Below are 22,434 nucleotides of genomic sequence, written 5' to 3' on the forward strand. Positions count from 1 at the left end.
ATTGTCACACAAGCCAGTTAATGTATTCATATAAATCTAAAGTGGCTTTTAATTGAAAATCTGCATTTATTAAAAAGAAAAATAGATGATTAAGGGATTAAAATGATCCTGCAGAGACACTCACCGCTATGATTTGGTCGCCGACGTGGATCTGGCCATCTTGCTCGATCTTACTGTCTTTTGTTACACTCTTCACAAAGGTGCCAAGGGATCCTGTATCAAGGGATTTGCAAAAAAAGCATCTTTTTTTAATTTGTACATTAAAAAAACTAAGATTTACTATATTTTATCATTGCAGTATGAGCCATTCATTAAGACAAACAAACTATACTGATGGTCATAATTAAAAAGTCTTTGGACGTTACATAACAAATATAAAGCAAATAATTTATTTAAAATAAAATAATCAGTAGTATAAATATGGCTTATAAACTGTAGAAAAGATGAAGCATTATTACCAGTGCTCTCCTCTGTGACATAACCAGCGACTGTGATTCCTAATCCTTCAGCATTTTTAATGAGCTCCGCATCAAAGGTGTCCAGCTGCTCGCTGTCGTGAACCTGTTACGAGAATGAAGACACACGCCTGAAAGGCCCTGGAAGGGAACACACATCTGGAAGCAGCCGGAAACCCTCGCCTGCCGGGAGGGGCGATGCTGATCGCTGCGCCGAGTCCCTCACGCTGCTCGGATTCAAAATGACTCCTCTGACACTTCATGATTATGCGGTATGTCCCACTGCATTCTGAAAAGTCTCTGCATAAAAGCAGCAGAATATTCTAGAGGTCACATGACGTACCAGGACATCCCAGAGTCTCTGGTTGCTCAGCAATAAGAGGCAGTGCCATTGAAGGATGAGCAGTGCTACCGGTGGTCGCCTTTGTGGTCATATGGGTGCCACACTATGGTCACCTGTTTGGTGCTCATTCCTGCCCGGTGTCCCCAGACCCCCCCAAGCTTAAATACCAATCCTGATGAACAGTGGGTGTCATATCATTTAGTTCCCGCTAAAATGTACACGGAAGTTAGTCCAAACCTCTAGGTCAGTGTTTCCCAATCCGGCACTCAGAGACTCGCAGATGGTCTATGTTTTTGCGCTGGGAACTGGGAGGAAGCAAAAACCTGCACTGTCTGGCAGGGAGCAAAAACGTGGACCATCTGTGGCTCCCAGAAGACATGTTTTGGCAGCACTGCTCTAGGTAAACGGCTAAAGCATACAGCACTGTAAAAAGATGTCTTCCATTTTTCATGTTACCAAAACCCACTTACCAAAAGCTTTCAGATCTTTAACGGAAACTAAATAAATTAGCACAGAATTTTGATGTGTTTATGTAACACTCAGTGCCTTCGCATGTCCCCATACACTCTGAAGTTAGGTCTGGCTTAGGCACCATTAGCAGTGAGTTAACTGTAAGCGGACACCTCCTGCAGCGACCGATCAATCTCTCACAGCGCCAGGGAGGAAATCCGGCCCACCGCTCCACACTGCAGCGCTTCAGCTCAGCCCCATCTGTTAGTCTACAAGGCGTTAACATCTCAGTAGGCTTTCGCTCTGGGCTTTGACTAATTCATCCAATAAATCAATGAGTTTTTTTTGTATTGATCCAATCTGACATTGACCATCCACTTTGTTTCCAAGAAGTATCCCGTTGCATGACCCACCCATGCTGTAAGTTCAGCTCCCACCTGCACGGTCTAATGTTCTCACTTAGAGTTCTCTGGTACAGTTCAGACTGAGTGGTACCTTCAGCAAAGTTGAGCCATTCAGGTCCTGATTGAAGAGGTCAACATTAAACCATGACCCTACCATTATCATGCTAAGATTTGGTATGCGCTGCTTACTGAGGAATGCAACCATTGGGTTTTGCTGGATATGACTGGGTCCATTCCAGCCAAAAGGTCCATTTTTGACTAACTCTTCCACACAACATTCCTCCAGACGATTTCTGGCAAGTGGTGTTCACATTGTCTGCAGTGACCAGAGCCTACTGCCTTCCATGCCTGTCTTACATTTTATATAAAGTGTCCCAGGATATCTTCCTAGTATTATTTCTGACATCTTGGCTGCTTTTTATTTTGCTATTGGAGCAATTTTGTCAGGCCAGCTGTTCTTGAGGAAGATTCACTGCAGAGCTTTGCACAATGCTAAAACAAAACGTGTAGGTCCTTTTTTACTATTGACTTACACTTTTCAATAATTGATTTATTTAGCTGAATACTCTTTGGACAAATTCAGGGTTGGTGCCTTACCAAGGGGTACAAAACAAATCTGCTCCTGAAACCCGAACCATCCGTTTTCCTCCATGTGACCTGCCCAATTTATCAATTTAAGCTATCCTATTAAAATTTATGTTTTTAATGGTACAATTTCCGACACGGCTAAACAAGAACTCCAAGCCGAGAATTTATTATTCCGTTTCGTTTTGTGTTTTTGCACTGAATCATTCCAGACATAAATCACTAGTCCAGACCTCATCACATCTTCTGCGAATCGTCGCAGAAGTGCAGGAAAAACTTCACATGCAAACACAGCCGCTTGTGTTGGAGGCAGGCCTACTAAACCATTGCCTGCTTTTTACATGTTTATTCCGGCCCATCTGTGGTACCTGATCACCTGCTCCTCCGGGAAGGATGACTTTGACATTCATTGGCTCTGTCGTCTCTGCCTGTTCTGAGGCACTCTGTAGGGGGCACAAAAGGGCGGCAAGCAGCTCGTGGGACTTTAGCTTACACAAAAATGTCCTGAGAGCAGAATTCAAAAAACTTGGTTGAAAGGGATATCACTGTGGAGGAGGTAGGTACAAGCATCTAGGGCAGGTGGGACAACGTCAGATGTCTTGGTCCCGCCTCCTCTAGCTGCTTGGACGCACCTCCTCTACAATCTGATTGGTTGTTTCTCTGAACCAATCATTTTTCGTTCTGCCCTCGGAACATTTTTGCGCAAGTAAAATTCCCACAAGCCAGCAAGAAGTGCTACAGTAAAACACAGGAGGGCAGATCAGCCAAGAAAACACCTATTTTCAGAGTCTCATTTAACAGAAACCCACACTGCACTCCTGCCATATAAGAGTAACATTACTACAACCATTCAGTCCTTTACACTTATTGAAATGTGTTCTACATACACACACTCATTGGCCAGTCTATTAGGTATGCGGCTGAAAACACAGAGCACCCAGACAGGGAGAAGAAGTTAAGTTACAGTTTGGCTAAGCATTGAGATCGCTAAGGCGCAGGATCGAAGCGATTTCAGTGTGACTGTTGTTGTCTGACGAAGGCTGCCCCAGCATCTCGGAAACACTCATCCTCCTGGGATTTCCGCATCAGTGCTGGAGTCTAGCGTTTCGCAGATAAGGGGTGCGACGGAACAAATAATATCAGATCTGGGGCAGTTATGCGGCTGAGAACACCATGCTAATGAGGGAGTTCAGGGGAAGATGGCCAGACTCGTTAAAGCTAACAGGAAGGTCACTGGTGGGAAAATAACAGCTCAGTACAACAGTGGTGTGCAGGACGGCTCCTCTGAACGAACATCTCATCCACCCTTGAGGCAATCCTGGAGGCACAAGAGAGTCCTACCCAGTGATAGTTAGGTGTACGTAATAACGTATCTATCGGGTGTGTAATATTTGTCATCCAGTGTCAACACGAACAACTCCAAGGAATGTGTGTCAAATACACTCCTCACAAAACTCACTTTATCCTCTGTGTATATTTTCTTTGTACTGGTCCTCTGCTACTAGCAGCAAGTCTCCAGTTGTGGTTCTTGGTTCTAATGCTTTGAAATTACCACTAAGAGGAAAGCTGTCAAGTGCCTGCTGCCTCGGATGACTTTGTGTAAGTGCGTTCCCTGCTTGGCTGAACTCATTGCAACATTCAAATACAATAAATCTAATGGCAATCATCAAAGGTATAATTGACTTCAACACACACACATACACACACACATACACACATGGCGGGTAAACATATCTTTATGGGGACCGCTCATTGATTTCTATGGGAAAAATGCAAAGTACAAGAGTTTTTGCATTTTTAGTTTTTTCATTGCAGTCACAGATTTTTATAAAATAGAGGTTTCCCTTATGGAGACCAGTTTATTTATCACGTTGTGGGGACATTGTGTCCCCATTAGGTAAGGTATACCCGCTCACACACACACGTGCACACACATACACACACGTGTACCTATCTAAATGGGGACTGTCCATTAATTTCTTTGGGAAAAGCTCTAATCCAAACCATGACACGCTTATTCTCTACCCAGCCCTAACCTTAACCATATGTAACCAAAGAAAATGCAAGACTTCTGGTATTTTTAGTTTTTTGAGTGCAGTCACAGATTTTTATAAAATTGAGGTTATCCAAATGGAAACCTGAAAAAATGTCCCCAAAAGAAAAAAAGTTCAGGTTTTACTGCACTTTGGGGAAATTTTGGTCCCCATATGTGGTCTATGCACATCCCCCCCCCCCAACCCCCACCACACGCACACACACACACACACACACACACATGTGTGTGTGTTATTAAATCATATGTGTTAAACCATACTTATCTTACTATTAAAGATTTCTAAAGATCTTCCCAAAAATATAAGCCTACATATATTCCACCTTGTTAAATTATTAATCGTTTCAGTAAATAATTAATTGCTTTTAGTTCCTTAGTGATTACGGTAAATTACTCGCAATGTAAATTTATATGGATTTAATTCAGATTATAGTAAATTACCAATTTCTTTATTATTTTATTATTAATTTTAAATGTAAACATATTCCTCAAATTGCACAAGGTTTGTGTAACAAGGCCAAGGAATGCCATCCAGTCCTTAAATAACATGACTGATTTCGCTTAAAATATGCAAAGAACTTATCAAGCCTATTTAGTTAAGATACCAAATCCCAAGGAGCCTCTGGCTCGTGAGGTCCAGAAGTTTCTACCCTGTACTAATCCCTCCAGAAAAAGTGTGTGACACTCTGACTCAACAACTTCTTCCACGATATATTCCTTCACCAGTGAAGTAGACCAGTTTGATTAAAGGTACAACAAAGAATATATTCACATTTAATTCCGTTAGCAGCCTCATTAATCCTCGGTGACACGTGCGGTCACAGGGACGCGTGAGGTCACAACGCTCAAAAGCTAATGTTCACGGAGTGTCACGGAACAGCATGGAAGGCCGGCTCCGCCCACCCCCCACCTTCTCCAGGGCTCCCTCCACGCCACGGTGTCCTGACCCCTTGCGCAACACCGCTAGGCTGCCCAGGTATGGGACGGGACCTCGGGTGACCTTGAGAAGGACGTCGTCCGTGTGATCCTGCAGGAGCTCCACAGCCTTTTCCTGTGTTACTGGCTGGTCCATCAGATGCTCGTTGGTAGCTAGGATGTCCTCTTCCCTCAGCTTCCTGTAGGCATGGGAGGTGGACAATGGGCTCAAGAAATCGCAAAGCATCACGACAGCCTACAGTTTGCACTACGGAGTGAGAGATGCCACTCTGTGCCTGAAAAGTCATGGCGAACATGAACAATGTTTATATAACAGTGCAGATGAGGGGCCATAATTCATGCAGAGAGGCCAAACTTGTGTTTAGCCAATGATGTGTTTTTAATCAATGAGTGACAGGGGAGGGGCATTCTGGGGGCCAATCAGCTTACAGCTGGAGCCAGTGACCCTGTGGCCCCGCCCCATATATCAAAAGAGTGCTTATATACCTTAAAATAATTAAGAGTGCTTTCCCTATGAAAGAAAACAGATAGCTAACCCGTGATTTTGGCCCGAAACCTTTCTGCTTAAACGAGGGGTCTCAAACTCAAGTCCTGGGGGGCCGGAGCCTTGCACAGTTTTTTATTTACCTTCATTAAAAACACCTGATTCAACTACTTACCTAATTACCACACAGCCCTTGAGTTGAATCACTTCTGTTGGAACAGGGAAAAAAACTAAGCTAGACAGGGCTCCCTCTAGGACTGGAGTTTTAGAACCCTGGCTTAAACTGTGATGTTCCTCCACCGAACCGTGAGGGAATACCTGCTCTCAGCACTGCCCAGCTGAACATCCTGCAGAAGGACACCCGGATCCCCCGTGTCCTGGCTCCTCAGACTGACCACGGCAAAACCCGGCCCCTCAGACGGACTCCTCGCCAGCTCAACGCCCGTCACGTAGCGGCCCTGTCCGACAGATGTTTACGGCCCCTTAGCAACCATCATTCAATAACCATCCAGGGGGGGAACATTCAAGTGACACATGAATTACTTTAGGCAAAACCTTCTTTGGTACTGAATGCAATGCTGACACTTTCTGTTTGAAGTCAGCAAGAATGCGCAACGCAACAAAGAAAGTTTGAGAGCTCCATGAAAACCAGCTGTAACATAATGAACCAGGCCCGCTGTCTAGGGGGGACAACTGGGGAAATTTTCCAGGGCCCAGACCCAGGGGGGCCTAAGAGAGGGTCCTCACGGGAGGGGTTGCACATCAGGGGGGCTGGTTGAAGTAATTTTATCCTGGGCCCTGGAATTATACACGCCGACCCCACAACAGACCGTAAAGAGAACGTTGTGGGCCATGTACCTGAGTCATGCGGAGAAAGAGGGGCTTGGGAGGGGCCCCGCTCTGCGTGGGTGAGGGGGGTACTGACGCGTCCCCAGCAGCTGCGGGACAGCCGTCCTGGGGACCCGAATCGCTCCCGGCAGAGAACACCTGAGAGTCGCTGGTTTCGGGTTTCAACTCTGGACAGCCGCTTGATATGGCTAAAGCGACCTTCTGGATCCAGTGTGGCACAGACAATGATAAACAGGACATATAAATAACAAAGAAAACATATGAATACAACTTATATTTACATGATGGGGGTAATGTGTGGCTGGGTGGGTTAGTGCGCTGTGTCTGTGATCTGAAGGTCATTGGTTCGCATCCCACGGTCAACAGTGATGCAACCGATTGGCCCTTGAGCCGGGCCCTTAGCCCCTGATTGCGCCAGCGACTGGCTGATGGTGCACTCACCCCAATAAAATGCATGTCGCTTTGGATAAAAGTGACTACTAAATATGATAGCAGATGTGATATTTACGTCATATGTAATTAATTAATTCTTTCAGTGCCGCAAAGAACAAAACCGTGCATGTTGCCCTCGAAGCGTGGTTCTCGGTGCAGAACCTTTCGGAAATTGCATGCATTGCTGCCGCAGTCCCAGTCAGACCCTTAAGCAATTAAGGATTGATGAGCTGTCACAAAATATTTACGTAGTATTTCAATCTATCAGACGAATGGCAGATTGTTTAAGGAAATGTAAAAGGCGAAATGCGTTTCCGACATGAGAAATCTAAGAAAATTAGTCAACTAATCAGCAATGAAAAAAACACCGTTTTGGGATTTTCCTACCAAACTGACATCCAAAAATATTTCTCATGACCAAGAAATATCCAGCCCAGTGAAATAGGTCAAACTGCAGCGACAGCTGAATTATGTTTTCAGTAGCAATAATTTAGGCCGTCTATCTTCTGCTGAAATCTCTGTTCCTCATGTGACTTACTGACGCTTTCTGCTATTTTGACTCTCTTTTAATGTTTATGTTTATGCTGGAAGAAACAGAACAGACAGAACAGGAAAAAAAAAAACAAAATAATTCAGAGTCTGTCCGCCCAGCGGAGGCTAATGTGAAACGTAGCAGTGGATAGCTAACGCCACTACTGACCTTCGCTGCAATCCTGCTGCTGCACACTGCATATAATCTCCTGCTAAAGCGTGCAGCAAATAGATTCTGTTTATAGATTTTTCTGCAAATAGATTTTTTTAGTTCTGTTTTTCTCAGTCACCGTACACCGGCGACACGGGGGAGTCCAAAGCACGCCTTACAACCAGCTACCAGTCCCTCAGCGCACTGGGACACCGTTAGCCCTCGGGGCTGCGTTGGTCACCTTGGGTAAGTAGATTACAGTGCCAGTTTGGCTGCTGCACATTTAAAGAACCGGTTCTGCCCCGACAGGCTGTTGCCATGGCAACACCCTGCCTGAGTCTGAAGGCTCTTCCCTGTTCAGACTCCCGTCTTAAAGCTGGAAACCAGGCACAAATTGAATCTTTGCTTGCAGCATGTTTTTGCTTAAGATTCAGTCCGGGGTGTACTCCCCACCCGGTCTCCGGCCCTGCCTGGGACAGGCTCCCCCAGTTTCCCCCTCCTCCCCCTGCGTAACCCTGGCCAGGAAAATCGGACTAAAGATGGATGGGTGAATAGACGGATGTTTCGATTAAATTAACCAGCAAAGTAGTTTTGTGGAGTATAGCCTGTATCGTCATCGATGGCGGCGTGTCGCCATGCCCAAACGTGCAAGGGCAGAACTCATCTGCTAAAAAAGTCAGAATGTCACCACACTGAAAAAAAAACCCTATACTCATTCCGCTACCAAACATCTATAACCGAATCAAACTTAACAGTGTACAGCATAAATGCAAAAACCAATCTGACCTAAACACTAATTATTGTGGATGATTTTCATTTTAAATAAAATGGAAAAGACAGTAAAGAACAATGCAAATGACTAATTTTCAGACTGCAGATTATTCTTTTACCGTTAAATTACCGTTAAAACTCTCCTGAACCCACCTGGCTCTGGGCCTCTTCATGGGCAGATGTAGATTGTAGGGTGAGAATCTGGTGGAACAGAGGGCTCAGGAGAAGAGCCCTAAGTAGGCTGAGCTTCTCCTCCGTGGGACCATGCCCCCTGGCCTTCAACTTGGCCTGTAGGCGTTCCACGGCCTGCAAGGCACGCTGGGTATCTGTTGGGTCATGCGTTGCATTAATGTGATGCAAGTTTGAATAAAAAAAAAGAGCTCGTGGGAGTTTATTTGTTCTGAGGGCAGAAGGAAAAACCATTGGTTCAGAGAGATAACCAACCAATCAGACTGTAGAGGAGGTGGGTCCAAGCAACTTATTGATTAGTCCCACCTCCCCTGGTTGCTTGGACCCACCTCCTCTACAATCTGATTGGTTATCTCTCCAAACCAATCATTTTTCTTTCTGTCCTCAGAACATTTTTGTGTAAGTAAAACTCCCATGAGCTAAAAAAGATACCTTCCAGGTCAGGATGCTGTAAAGCTATTAGGGCTTTAGATCGAACAGGCCTCACCATTATTTACACCAAAGCAGCTGTCTGAGAGCCTGACGACTCTTCCCATAACAGCGGGATTTCCTCACGGCCTAATGAAATTGTCTGTGTGACGGTTCTGGGTCTTCCCTAGAATCTGCGAATATGTGAACTCAACCGGGCAGGACTGGGCCGCATTGTGGAAACCCTGATGGCTTATGAATGTCAAAATTACCGCAGCCAATAACGAATTGGGATTTAATGCTTAGAAAATGCTGGGACAGTCTCATAAGCTATTTCACAAGCGTCATAACAGCATGAACATAACCATGTATTTAGCTACAGTTGGCTAATATTGTGGATAGACCACCAAATGGCAGAGGACTATGGGTATGTAGACTGACAGGTTTTCCTCATCTGGTGACCATTATTATGTCCCCTGAATTTCATCATGGGAGTATTAAATCACTAATCTGCACGCAAACTAGACGTAAATTATGAGGATTTTTTTTTCTTAAAAAGCTACTATCATTCCAGCAGAAACCTTTTTTGGAAGCAATTGATAATGACATGTGATTATATTAATTTGAGAAATCAAAAAATAAATAAAAAAACTCTCCTTTCAACAGTACAATTTAAAAAAAAGGATTTTACTTCCTGACTTTCAGTATGCTGTTTGAAATTATTTATAACCCTAAAAATATTGTGCTAACATTAAAGTGAATTCTGGACTAATGCATTTGCATTCTGACACGACTGGAAAACTGGGAAATGAACACAAAACACAATTGTGAATGTTTACCACAGCATATAAATTACAAGAGTGCAACACAAGCTGAGCACAGAGAGATCGGTGGGGTGGCCAAATCTCAGCAGAGGGCAGAACATCACAATAATGTCGCTCTGTTCTCCTCTCCGGAAAATTCCATTCTTTCACTCCCAGAGGTTTGGTTACTTTTGTTCCGCAGAGACATTGGGGCGAGATATTCCACAATTTGCAAACACAACCCCATTTAACCTTCGCCGTTTAGTGTCTTGCCCTCTGAAGAATGCCTGGGCTAAACACGTACAGCTGCTATGTTGCTGTACTAAAGAATAAGCCGTATGACTAGCGTACCTGAAACTGATTAGATAAAGCAAGATGCCTCATCTTACAGAAACTTCCTTTTCAGTATGCATTTTATTTCGGCCATGAAGTTATTTAATTATCTGATAAGTTAATATTTTCAATTTACATAAACATTTCAATTATTTTACTTTATAAAAGAAGAGGAGGCTTATAATTATAATATGAAAAATTGGGAGATCGGGGTAACGTCATTGACATTTTTCTTTTCAGCATGATGCTGATAGCTGGCATCTGGCGTTCAGAAAAAAAAAATTAAATAAAAGAAGGAGCTTTAAGGAAGACTCACCAATTGCTTCAGTCATTCTATCTGAGCGTTACCAGAGCTAGTCAGAATAACGGCGGTTTTTCATCAAAACCTGCAAAGAGAGCAGATGGTGGGAGACGCGAACACGCGATCCGTGAATGAGCAGTGAACCAAAGGCACCTTCAACGAAAACAAATGCAAACATATGAAAATGTATATTATTTTATTTAAGGTGAATGCAGCATCGACTGCCACTCACTCTGGCTAAGTGTGAGGGGGAAAAGAAATGCCTAATATTTGTGAAGTTTACAAGCCTAACCAGAAATTGGCCGATTCATTCTATATCGGGAAGGACTTATCTATAGCTGACTGGTGTGTTTTGGTGTAATATTTCCATAACACGCAGAAATGCCTGCAAATTCCTATTAAGTCAAGATCTTAGAAAAGAATTCTGTTACCCACTGACCTGCAAGTCTTCAGATATACAACAAATCATATTTGATTTGATTTATTGCAGACACTGATTAATTAATTACTAGCAAGTGGTGCTGATCATTTATCTAAGTCTATTTAGAGTTGGTTATGTCGGTACACTTCAACAAGACTTACTGAACTATGACTGAGAAATACCTCTTACCTTTACATTTGACAGTTTGTAATCTAAATACGGTATACAACGTTGAGGCAGTATTACACGCAGGTACGGTCTACACACCAGAGTCTGCCTATACAGGCCTTGATTGTCATCTAATGCTCTTAACAAGGATTAACATCTGCAGATTGCCCTATAACCCACAGTTACATTAATTGACTTTGGCAGAAGGCTTCATCCGTTCGGTTCTCGTCTCTCCCAGACTGTATTCTGTAATAACATTTGTTCGGGCTTTTTGTTGATTTATCTAATCTAGTTTTTAATAAAACAGGAGAAAAGCACTTCTTTATTAAAGTCGTCTGTTTGTGATATATTTATGGCGCTTCAATGCATACAATTGAAAGTAACCTTACGCCAAAACATAAATTCTCCATTAATAATTCATGCTGATGCCTGTTTTATAGTCTAGGATACAGTTGTATACGAAATATATTGCACCTTGTATAGTATTTGTCCCCCTGTAAACAGAATGTCGGCATTTTATTCATTGTTCTTGGATTTGCATCCTTTTTCTGGGAGATGAAGAGGATTTAATACCGACACATCTCCTTTTATACGCACGTATTACTTTAATATGAAATAAGCAGATTTATATCGAAGGGCTGCAAGGCGACTATACAGGTACATTTAGAAAATGGCAACCCAATAAAGTTACGCTCATCATTTAAAGATGTTATTTTGAAATAAAAGGACGTATTAAAATGCCGCTGATCGTCTTTTAAAGGAGTAAGGGGGAGATGCCTTTGGAACTGGGGACAGTGGGGAGCTGCGCCCGTCCCAATGCAATCGGATCCACAGGCTGTCAGACTCAAACTTCAGCATTCATTGTAAAACTTGGAGACAATGCAGCAATACGCAAACTTAAAATAAATTAAGAGAAATAACGCAGCCTAAAGCATGAGTACCGTCCATAACGCCGTCACGAATTAACTTAACTAGTCTATTTCACTTGAACTGTTTTCACAAAGTATCCAGCTTATTTAAAGTAAAAGTAAAAGCAGCTAATTCTAAAGGGGGACTTACCTGTACACGAGCAGCTCCGCCTGGGATCTCCCGGGTTTCCCGCGGCTATCGGGGCCCGAAGCACGGTCTCGGGAGCGCAGCAGCGGCTCGGCAGCAGTCGCGTCGCGGCCGGAGCGCCGGTCACCGCGGGGCCGCAGAAGGTGTCAAGCGCCGCTCGGTGGCCGCTGCGACAACTGGGGCATTTCGCCCGCAGGCTATGGCCGATGCGTCTTCTGTTTACGGAATATTCATTTTTGCGCTTCAAATTAACAACACGCGTGTTTCCAGAGAACATGAGCGTTACAATTTACCTGCCACCAATATCGTTTAATAATATAGGGCTTATTATAATTAATAATTGAGGCCACCGTTTTACCCTAATTGCTTTAATAAGAAAACTGATTTGATTTTGTGCCTGAGTTCCAATAACATGCCAGGAATGTCATTTAATGAAGAAATATATTGCAGATTATCTTTTTCTCCGCATTAATAAATAGCATGCATGCTCTGTATGAGCATGGAAATTGATTGAGCGACTCAGAAACGCAAGCTGGCATTTTTGTTATTTTATAATTGGTTCCATTTGCCCTCAGACGCCAGTTCTTCTTTTCTCCACTTGATGGCATCGTGGCAGCCTGACCATAAAAACCCTTTTGGCATGAAGGGGAAATAAAGGCATTTAATGGGAAGAAGAAACCTCAGGCGGAGGCCCTTTACGGGAATAATTTTTATCGATCTCCTATTTCTTCCTCGTTTTGATTGAGCGGAGAACTTGTAGTACAAAATCATTTGTTAAAAGCATTTATTAAAACAGGGAGCAACTACGAATGTATGCTTTGAATATAGGTCATGGGAGTTTTACTTACACAAAAATATTCTGAGGGCAGAAGACAAAAAAAGATTGGTTCAGAAAGATAACCAATCAGATTGTAGAGGAGGTGGGTCCAAGCAATTATAGGAGGCGGGACCAACCAATTAGATTTCTTATCCCTGCCTCCTCTAGATGCTTGGACCCACCTTCTCTACAATCTGATTGGTCATCTCTCTGAACCAATCTTTTTTCCTTCTGCCCTCATAACATTTTTGCATAAGTGAAGCTCCCACAAGCTTGAAGCTACCATAGGAAGACAAATTAATTGAAGTGCAGTGAATAGGGACTGTGGGTAAACTTGAAAGCATACCTGGATGATGGTAACCTGGGCAAGTGGAGGTAGGAGGCACTTATGGTGAAAACCTTGCTAGCTTCTGTTGTATTGGATGGCTTAAGATGTGTGTAACTATCGCAGGTCTAGTGACACAAGTACTGGCGTTCCTTTATTTTTCTTAGCGAAACAGAAAAAGGCGGAGAAACGTTTCTTCTCTTTGTGAGCAGAAGATGAGATGCAGGTAACAAAAACACAGACAAGCCCATTGTCCCTTTGTCTGCGGCCTTCCTGTAGAGGCGTCGTGGGGTTCTTGGGAATCAAGAGGAGCTGCATTTTGCGCCACGGAAGGAAGGGTGCAGGAGTGAAATTTGTGGGAAAACCAAGACGACTAGGAGGGCCATCTAAGTGAAGGGCGGCATCTCCACCCTGATTGGCTAATTACCCTATTTGGTGCAGCTCTCATGGGTGGGAAGCTTTGTACCTGGGGAACAGAGATTGTGAGGCAATGAGCACATTAAGACCATAGATGGTTCTAGAACCCCTATTTTTTGTCTTGCCCCCCCAACCCCCCTGAAAAAATAGTATTTCTAAAACCATTTAGTGATCTGTCCTACTGTCCTGGACTTTCCCGTACATTTCATACCCGTCGCTTGGCAAACTTTGTTGTGGGGGACCCCCCTCCTCTCAGAAGATTTAACCACGTGTCAGACTCTAGAATTGCCTCTGATGAAGGCAGTATCTCAGGCTAAAATTCCCAACCTGAGCTTCCATGGGTGGCCTGGTGCCTTGCACTGAAGCATATGGGGGTGTTTGCTATCAGCTGGATGAGACTGGAAGGCCTTATGTAGTTTCTACAGTCAGAAGAGCGATTTTTGCTCTTATAACTGAAATCTTAGCACAGCTTTTGGGATGGAGCATTTCATTGTTTTATATGCCTTTTTATAACTGAAATCTTAGCACAGCTTTTGGGATGGAGCATTTCATTGTTTTATATGCCTTTTTATAACTGAAATCTTAGCACAGCTTTTGGGATGGAGCATTTCATTGTTTTATATGCCTTTTTATAACTGAAATCTTAGCACAGCTTTTGGGATGGAGCATTTCATTGTTTTATATGCCTTTTTATTATACAACCAGCATGTATGATCATGTTTCAGTACGAACTCGCCGATTAAACAAGAACAAAAAAAATAAAATAATTATTATTATCTGTCTTCCAGATAATAATAATCATGATAATAAAATTTAAAATGGGCCACAGACAGCAAAATCCTGGTTTTAATACATCCATTGCTGGCTGGTTAGAATTTCTATTATACATTCTGTCTGTATAGTCAACAAACCCTTAAGTTTCCTGTAAAAGATACTGTAACCTCAATAGAGCGTTTTTGGCTGTGCAGAATAATGGCCTGTGTTCCAATTGTTTCTAGATATGAATGTGCTGACAGATTAGGGCTGAAAATAAATGGCTAAATAGCAGAAACATCGGTGTGGCGTGTTGCCTGACAATGCACTGCACACAGCCAGTGATTACGCAGCTGTTTCATGCTATATTCTTCTGGAAGCGTTTATCACGCTAGAATCCATTTACCCATATGGCGCAAATGGCTTTTGTGGGGAAACACCCTCACGCTCACGCACAAACACACAAAAAAGCCATCCATTAGGACGATATCAGTTTAGCCGAGAGGGGAATCTTAACAAATAAGCTCTGGGACGTGTGGCACAGTGCTGGTACGCGACCAGCATCACCGCATCATGTGACCTGCGCCGGAGGCTGATTTATGAAGACGGCAGAAGCTATTCAACGTTAGAAAATAAGAACAATACGAAGCTGGCAATAAGTAAACATAGTGAAAAACGCACTGATGACAGCTGATGCGATATTCCACAAAAAAGAAGAATATTAAAGATACAATGCAGTTTTTTAAAATGGTTAAGACTCACTGTAGTGTTGGCTACAATTATCTAGAGCAAAATGGGCTTTGGGGGGGTAACGTTTAGCTTTGTTTCGTCGTCATGGTTTCACGAGACCCTCACACCGGGAACTTTTAGGAGGCTATAACAGTCATTTTACTCAAAAACAGTGGCAGACAAAGTTACACTCCTCAACAACACGGGCAGATGGTGCACAGTCCTGAAATAATACAATAAGAAAAAGCATCTTTCTGTAAGTGTAACGGAAGGGAAATGGGAAAGGACTGTAAGAATGGCCGGTTCATAAATCTTTGGAAGAAATGCAACCGAGAGTCATGGAAACAGCTACAGAGTAACTCTGTGCCTCTTTTTTTATACCAGGAAAAAAAATCATCTGCGGCCTCCTGTTCGGAGAACTCTAAGTAGGTCCTTCAAAATAGCCACAAAAATGTACGCTAATATGACGACGTGTCCTCCTAGCATCTGAAAGGAACTTCACCCCCTTTCCAAAACAGCACTTCACACTCCTGTTCAAAGTGCTGTAGAAAGTCACTGGACATTTCCGCATACTGAAACAATGTTCATCACCATTATTTTTATTCTTCCAAACAGTTATCTTGCAGAATGCACTACACTCACTTTACTGTGACCTCAGCTAGTCCAGAGGTTAAGCAATAGTTTTCACCAATTAAAAGGCATTGTGGTGTTTTCTGATTTACAAGCTCTTTATGTGTTCTGATAGAAATTTTGTCCATTGCTGAAGAACAAGTTACAAATGTCTGAAAAGATCGCAGAGGTCTTATTGCATTGTTACTGTAGTTCTTACTATGGTGCATATACACTACATTATGATCTCACCAACAAGCTACAGAAAGGTTTGATCTACATAAAACAAGTTTGACATTTAAGGCTGCACTGCCTTTATAACTCAATATAAACAGGTTCCATGTGTGTATGTCTGTGCATTTGCGTCAGTAGCTTCCTAAGACTCGGTGTAACTCCAGCATGAAATCCGTCTGAACACAACTAAGTACGCTGTAACTCTTGTGGCTGGGTTATCTGCTCTGGCCTCATAGGGGCAGATTTGCTATTTGGTATATTTTGGATCGGAGGATGCGTGGGAACAGCAATAAGCGTCAGGGGTGGGTGGGCTTCTCTTGAAGACGGAAACTTGAGCGGAAGATGGAGAGCCCGCGACTGTGAGCTTGACGCCGGGCGCCGGTGTCACTGGAATGCCGGTGGAAACATCTGACGGTTTGGGTGGTTTGCTCGTTCCAGCTCAGTCAACAGCCGGCGTCGTAAAATAGAGACAATATGGTCAAGGAAGAGGGGGCTGTAGGGATGCCAAGATGTGAGTCAGTCCACAACGTTCACATACTTACATGTTTACGTTTAAATAGTTACCCGTTGCTCAGCATGCAAGAGGCTGCTGGTTCTTACGTGGGGATGCACGTGAACGGCGCGCAAGTACGGAATGGCCGTGATATGCGCGGCAATTTCTTGTCGTCCTTATTTTACATGCATTTGTTCTGTTATGAAAGAAATTACAGTGTATTTTAACCCTTATACCGCCAAAGAAGTACGCATTAGTCGTATAAAAGGTTAAAATGCATGGTAATGTCTTGCCATAACAGCGCAAATTTATTAAAATGAGTACGCATCTGCGCTGTAACCACAAGAAATTACCGCGCGCATCGCATTATAGACGGCGAATGCGTATTTGCGCACCAGCTATGCGCGTACCTGTTCGCATGCTTAACAATGTCGCACAACCAACGTTTCACAATGGAGAAACATTAAAAACTATGTCAAAAAAGCTACCCCAATCAGCTATGCAAAATGCAGCCTATCATTTATGGGCATTGTCTCTCTGCTCCAAGAATTCCCTATATTTACCCTAAGTACTCTGATTTAGGCCTATGTTTTTCTTTCTGAACTGCTTTCCCAGTTGTTTCAAGATGTGGGTTGAGCGTCCAAATAGCTAAATAAATAAATAGACCCATGTCCACCGGAATGGGACCGAAACCACGGGCACACACACACAACAGCGCTCCCAAGAGCGGATGGTATAATTGGGTGAATGTCTTCTCACGGGGCTCCGACTGCTCCTAAGAGGATGGGAGAAAATAAGCAGGGAAGACAATATTGTAAAAACTCGCACAAAAATTCTGTCAGTATAAGCAGGCGTATGACACAAAACTGTAGAAACTACATAAGGCAACAAACGGTCAGTTTTTACCTTAAAAGATGTTATCAATTATCTTTGTTTGACTTTAAATAGAGGCAATTGCCGACATATTTCATCGCATTCTTGTAATTTTTTTATTGTACAACTTTATTGCAAATTGTAGCTCTAATTTAATCAACCTTTCAACAACTAAGGACATGTAACTTTGAGCCCCAGTCACCTACAAAGAGAATCCGTCACAATGGGTGTTGATGCGACATGTGTTCAGAATAAGGCTGAACGAGAGGGGATGTAGTTATACCTGGCAAAATGATTCCGACACATTTCCGAGGCTTAGGAATTTATGAATTTTACAGGCCTGAAAGCCTGTGAGACTCTGGATATCACTTAAAAAGCGATGCATCGCTTTAAAAACATCGCAATGCCTGACAGCCGATCGCTCCCAATGCAACTGAGTGCATTACCGCGTAGCCAAGGGGACGGGGAGCCCATTTAGGGTGGACAGTGGCTGCAGACTTACCGTCTGTTTTAACAGTTGTTTTCAGTTGCACAAGTGCCAGGGGCTGAAATAAATATGTTGCTGCAGCCTTCTTGATGACACCAAAGGGAATCTAAATATTTGGAAATGTATTGTTAGTAGTCTTGGTGTGAGATCCAAGTTAAAGGAGCGCTGCCAAACTCAGCGATGACAGGGATCATTACAATTTACAATCATTTCGGAAAAGTAGGGCACCTCGTGATGATCCGCCGCCTTCATTAGCGACGTGTAATTCGTGACGCGTGGCAAATGATTTTGAGCGTTTGTCTGTAAAAAAAGTTGATTTGTGAATTGTGTCAGTGAAGCTTATAGGTTTAAATCCCGGTCTTCGAATCGCATCAAAACGGACATGAACTCAGAAATCCTATGTGAAGACTCGGGCAGATCGCAGGCTGCCAAATATAGGTCCGCAGCTCAGCTTTTATTTATTCATGATAATGGGCTCCTTTTTTGTTTTGTGGCCCTCACAGACTTGGTGACAGTAAACAATAATATTCGCGTCTAGTCAGTGGATTTCAGCAAAAGCCTGGGACAGAATGTATCTATTTATTTCCCCCCTGAAACCAAGAGAGTGAGACTTATGTGCATTTAAAGACAGTCACTCAACTAAATATTCAAGTTTGGCTCTTTATGCTCTTTGAGCTGTATATATGGTTTTTCCTCCTTGCTAATGTGTTTCCCTTTCCCCTATAAAACTTTCAGGTCTTATTTAAATCGCTATCGTTTTTGCGATTAATTGAATTTAAAATCCGAAATTTCGCGTCCGAAATATGTAATTAAACATGAAATTTGTTGTAAGCTTTTTGAAGTCTGTGTCGTACAGGAGAGAAAAATATAGGCCTGTACTATATTAATGTGTGAATTATACGGTATTATATATGTAAACTTATAGGATACGTTGCTTATATTAAATTTGAGATAAAATTCTGCCACTTGTAGATGTCCTTAGCATTTATTAACGTGGCTGGGCTGCAGATGAAACCATTTTCCACAAACTGATTCTAACATTTCGTGTGTTATGTTAATGGTATGTAATAGTTTAATTATGTATACACTATAATTTGGCCGACATTTCGTTTGCTTGATGGCTGAATTGCTTTTTTGGCAACAAGCCACATATAAAAAGTATTTAGTTAATATAATGTAGAGGAAAAAGTATTTATTGTGCGGCGCGAGTCAATTTATCCTCCGATTGCGGCTAGATGGAGCCCGAGTCCGCCTGGTGACATGGGATCCTGCTCGGAAATTTTCCTCTCGCCATTCTCTGCCGTTCCCATCTCCAGTCTGCATCTCGAAATTAGTTTGTCATTTTCCTTCAGGGCTCTGTTCAGTAAGCAAGCCGTATCTGGAGTCCTTTACTGCGGGACTTTTCAACGAGGAGAAGGGGTCTGGATATTTATCTGGGTGCATCGTTTGTTTCCATTCCTCTCCTCAAACACGGGCAATATAGTGGAGAGAAGACGCGATTGCTTTTAAGGGTGGAGAGTGATCTGGATACAAAATAAGGAGCTTCTTTTCCCCGATATTTTCTCTCAAATGAGCGGATATTAGACTCTCTTTATCTGAGCATCTTTATGGAGAATACAAGTAGCTGTGATCCCAGCAATTACATGGAATCAAAGTCAATATTTCCTTGCAAGAGTATCTGCATGTAGAGTGTTTAGTAACCCAAGGACACAATATATATTTTTTCTTGTTAGGAAAAGACAGTTCTGTGACCAATAGCATATTTTATGTTTTCAATGGAAAGATCTGAAGCGGATCGCTGCCGCAAACTCGTCAAAAGCTGGACATGTGGTAAGGATGCTTTCTAAATTTGTTGCATCAGGGGTCCGTTTATGCGTATTTCCCAGCCCTGTACCTGCATACCATGAGAAAACGAGGATCTTAAATTCAAGCCGGTCGCTGTGTGCCAGCCGTGTTATTGTGTTCAAGAAATCAAACTGCACAGCAGGTTAAGTCGTGCAATGTTCGTGTAATGATTCGGATTTACCGATGCTGTCTGTTGTAGGTACCTGCGATCGATGTGCGTCGTTTAGAAAGATATAAGGATTACAATGTTGGGCTTTTTTTCTGTCGGAATGACGATTTACGCGAGAAACACTTGACTAAACGGTGACATTCGCATTGTCGCCGGTTTAAAAGACGCCCAGACGCGCCTTTGTACAGGCTCGTTGATTTCGAGATACTTGAGCTGCAGTTTTTATTTCATACTGTACTGGCTTTTAAAAATAGCGGATGCCCGAATGTTAACGCTCAACCCATTTAAGTCTAATTGCGGCGAGACTCACTGTAGCCTAATGACAGCTAAATGTACGGCCAATTGGTGGAATAAAATAGCGCTTGAGATAGTATCGGTACACACTTAAAAGAATTGTCAAAATGACCTTGAATCGTATCTCTGTCTATCTTTATATCTGTTTCATTCTTATAATGAGGAAAATGACTACAACAATAAATAACAATAACAGAATCATCATTATAATTAGTATTATTATTAGTCTAACGCACCGTTCGTAGTAGGTTGACCGTAGTTATATGTTTTTTTGGGGATATTCTTTAGCTAGTACGAAAATATGAACCACAGCATTCCGGTCATTTCGCCTGTCCTCTTATACCATCATTCATTAAAAGTGCTGTGGTGAACTTGTATTGCGAATTACGTCTAATTATAGAGCAGAATTACGTGTGACACAATTACTGTGCGCTAAATATATTCAGCGTGAGGTACGGTTTCCATGCATTTGCAGACAACCGTACACATTTATGAATGTGTATTTATATGCCTTTGTAATTTCGGTAAGATTCTGGCGACTGCTGCGCCATGGATGTGGAAGTTCATGATGGAGATGAATGAACTTGCGGTGATACACCCGGTTTTGCAGCCTCCAGGTACCTTCCCATACGCCGACTGACGCAGTCGCCGAAAGACTCCCGGCATAAATCGCCTTCTCGGTTCAGACATCTCCATGCGATGCATGCGATCATTTCTTAGCATCTCATTCCTTTTGGTTTTGAATGTTATGGCGTTTTTTTCCCCCATTTAACTTTCACACAAGAATACAATTTCATTTACCCATTTACATTTAAGTTTTGTAAAAATAGCTTTGACATCGTTATTTTGTAAAAAAAAAAAAAAAAAAATTGATTACAATTGTAATAATAATGCTTTAACTTTGCTTAGCAACTGACCACAGATGCCCGCGATGCTCCGAACAATTGTCCCCTTTTATCAGTTATTGCACCTGCAGTAGTAACGCGCATTTTGCCCTTAAAGGTGATATGCGGGCACTTCTCGGCTGCCAATAACTCATCCGCTATTCTTAGCGAGGCTTCACCTCAAAGTACACTTAGACTTCACTTCCAGGCCGCTGCTGATTGCACCGCCGCTCCGAGGGCACCCTCACCCCGCAACGTGTCGTTTGCTGCTCAGAGTGGGGCATTATTTTCTCTCTCTTGCTTTTACAACCCTATTTAAAATTACCTAGAGTGAGTCTGCGTCTTGAATACAAAGCATGCAAGGTGGCACTGAACCGTGTCGGTAAAATAAAAGGATAGCGTCAGGCTGATTCTTATAACTGTATCAACTGATCCGTGCTATAACTAGCAGTGTTTAATATGCTAGTCAATCGCAATGTTTTAGCGTTTATTAGAAGCAGTCAATATATACTGACAATTTTTATTATAATTTGAGTGCAATTCACATATTATGCACATCATGCATTTTAAACACACCCTGTTCCACTTTTAGGGTAACGTTCATAAAATAGATATTTATTATCACTAAACACGGAGCAGCGAAATGTCGTTCAGCAGTACTCCAGTTTGCAACAGGCCAAGAACATAGACTGTTTTATATGCATAAATGATAAATAGAGAAAAAATACAGATATATAAATACGCTATATAGAGTAGCTATACTCTCATCCGTTTTCCAATATCTTTTGGCTGTACTCGACAAATAGATTTTTGCACTGTTACATTGCGAGACTAACATGTTTACCCACAACTTTTCTTTGAAATAGGCTACCCGTGCAACTCTATTGCTGAAATCTGTCAAATTTAGAAATTCGTTTGGGTAGGCTTGAGAAGATTGTTCTGCTGGTATTGTGAACACTAAAGCTGATAAACAAAGATGTAGTGGGAATGAGTTTATATATAAGAAGCACTGTAATAAAAAATCCCAGCTCAAAGCTCATTTATTTATTTTACTTTATTTTTTCCCTTATACTTTGAAAAATGCAGCCAAAATGCAGCTGCTGGCATTCCATGTCTAGGGTAAAGCAGCCGAATTGGAATTCAAATGTATTAAAATGTTGATTACCAAACTTGATTCATAATTTTATACTTTGTAATTTAATATTTAACATTAATTATATGAATTTCTTTCAAGTTTCTCCTACATAAATCCCGCATTTCGGAAACTCAATTCAGATAATAAATAGCATGTGCACGCGCAAGACGTCCCTTAAAACGCCGTATCTGTTAATGTGTCGTGGTGAAGTTGAACCGGTTGGCGACTCAACAATTAGGAATATCCT

At 42.4% G+C, this 22,434-nt stretch overlaps 2 protein-coding genes across 13 annotated transcripts in view; one reads left to right on the forward strand and one right to left on the reverse strand.

Moving 5' to 3' along the window:
* LOC111853118 (multiple PDZ domain protein-like) overlaps window positions 1-12,856 on the reverse strand; it is a 41,318-nt gene extending 28,462 nt beyond the window's left edge. The window contains exons 1-9 of one of the 4 annotated variants that reach the window (XM_023829717.2): window positions 12,127-12,856; window positions 10,494-10,563; window positions 8,598-8,770; window positions 6,569-6,757; window positions 6,029-6,168; window positions 5,201-5,405; window positions 2,606-2,680; window positions 459-561; window positions 125-213 (exon numbers count right to left, since the gene is read on the reverse strand). In XM_023829717.2, coding sequence (XP_023685485.2) covers window positions 125-213; window positions 459-561; window positions 2,606-2,680; window positions 5,201-5,405; window positions 6,029-6,168; window positions 6,569-6,757; window positions 8,598-8,770; window positions 10,494-10,509 — 990 coding nt within the window. In that variant the 5' untranslated portion in view covers window positions 10,510-10,563; window positions 12,127-12,856. Of the gene's footprint in view, window positions 1-124; window positions 214-458; window positions 562-2,605; window positions 2,681-5,200; window positions 5,406-6,028; window positions 6,169-6,568; window positions 7,735-8,597; window positions 8,771-10,493; window positions 10,564-12,126 lie in introns of those variants that run through there. The other 3 variants (XM_023829716.2, XM_023829715.2, XM_023829719.2) reach the window with 3 other exon arrangements.
* A 6,282-nt stretch (window positions 12,857-19,138) lies between these two features.
* The window catches only part of adgrl3.1 (adhesion G protein-coupled receptor L3.1), a 172,371-nt gene continuing 169,075 nt past the window's right edge, over window positions 19,139-22,434 (forward strand). For 8 of the 9 annotated variants that reach the window (XM_072707684.1, XM_072707683.1, XM_072707687.1 and 5 more), the window contains exon 1: window positions 19,140-19,690. The gene's annotated coding sequence lies outside the window, so the exon portion shown is untranslated. Of the gene's footprint in view, window positions 19,691-22,434 lie in introns of all 9 variants that reach the window. The other variant, XM_072707693.1, reaches the window with a different exon arrangement.

This window comes from Paramormyrops kingsleyae, chromosome 25 (genome assembly GCF_048594095.1).
Source record: "Paramormyrops kingsleyae isolate MSU_618 chromosome 25, PKINGS_0.4, whole genome shotgun sequence".
In the NCBI taxonomy this organism is placed as follows: Eukaryota; Metazoa; Chordata; class Actinopteri; order Osteoglossiformes; family Mormyridae; genus Paramormyrops; species Paramormyrops kingsleyae.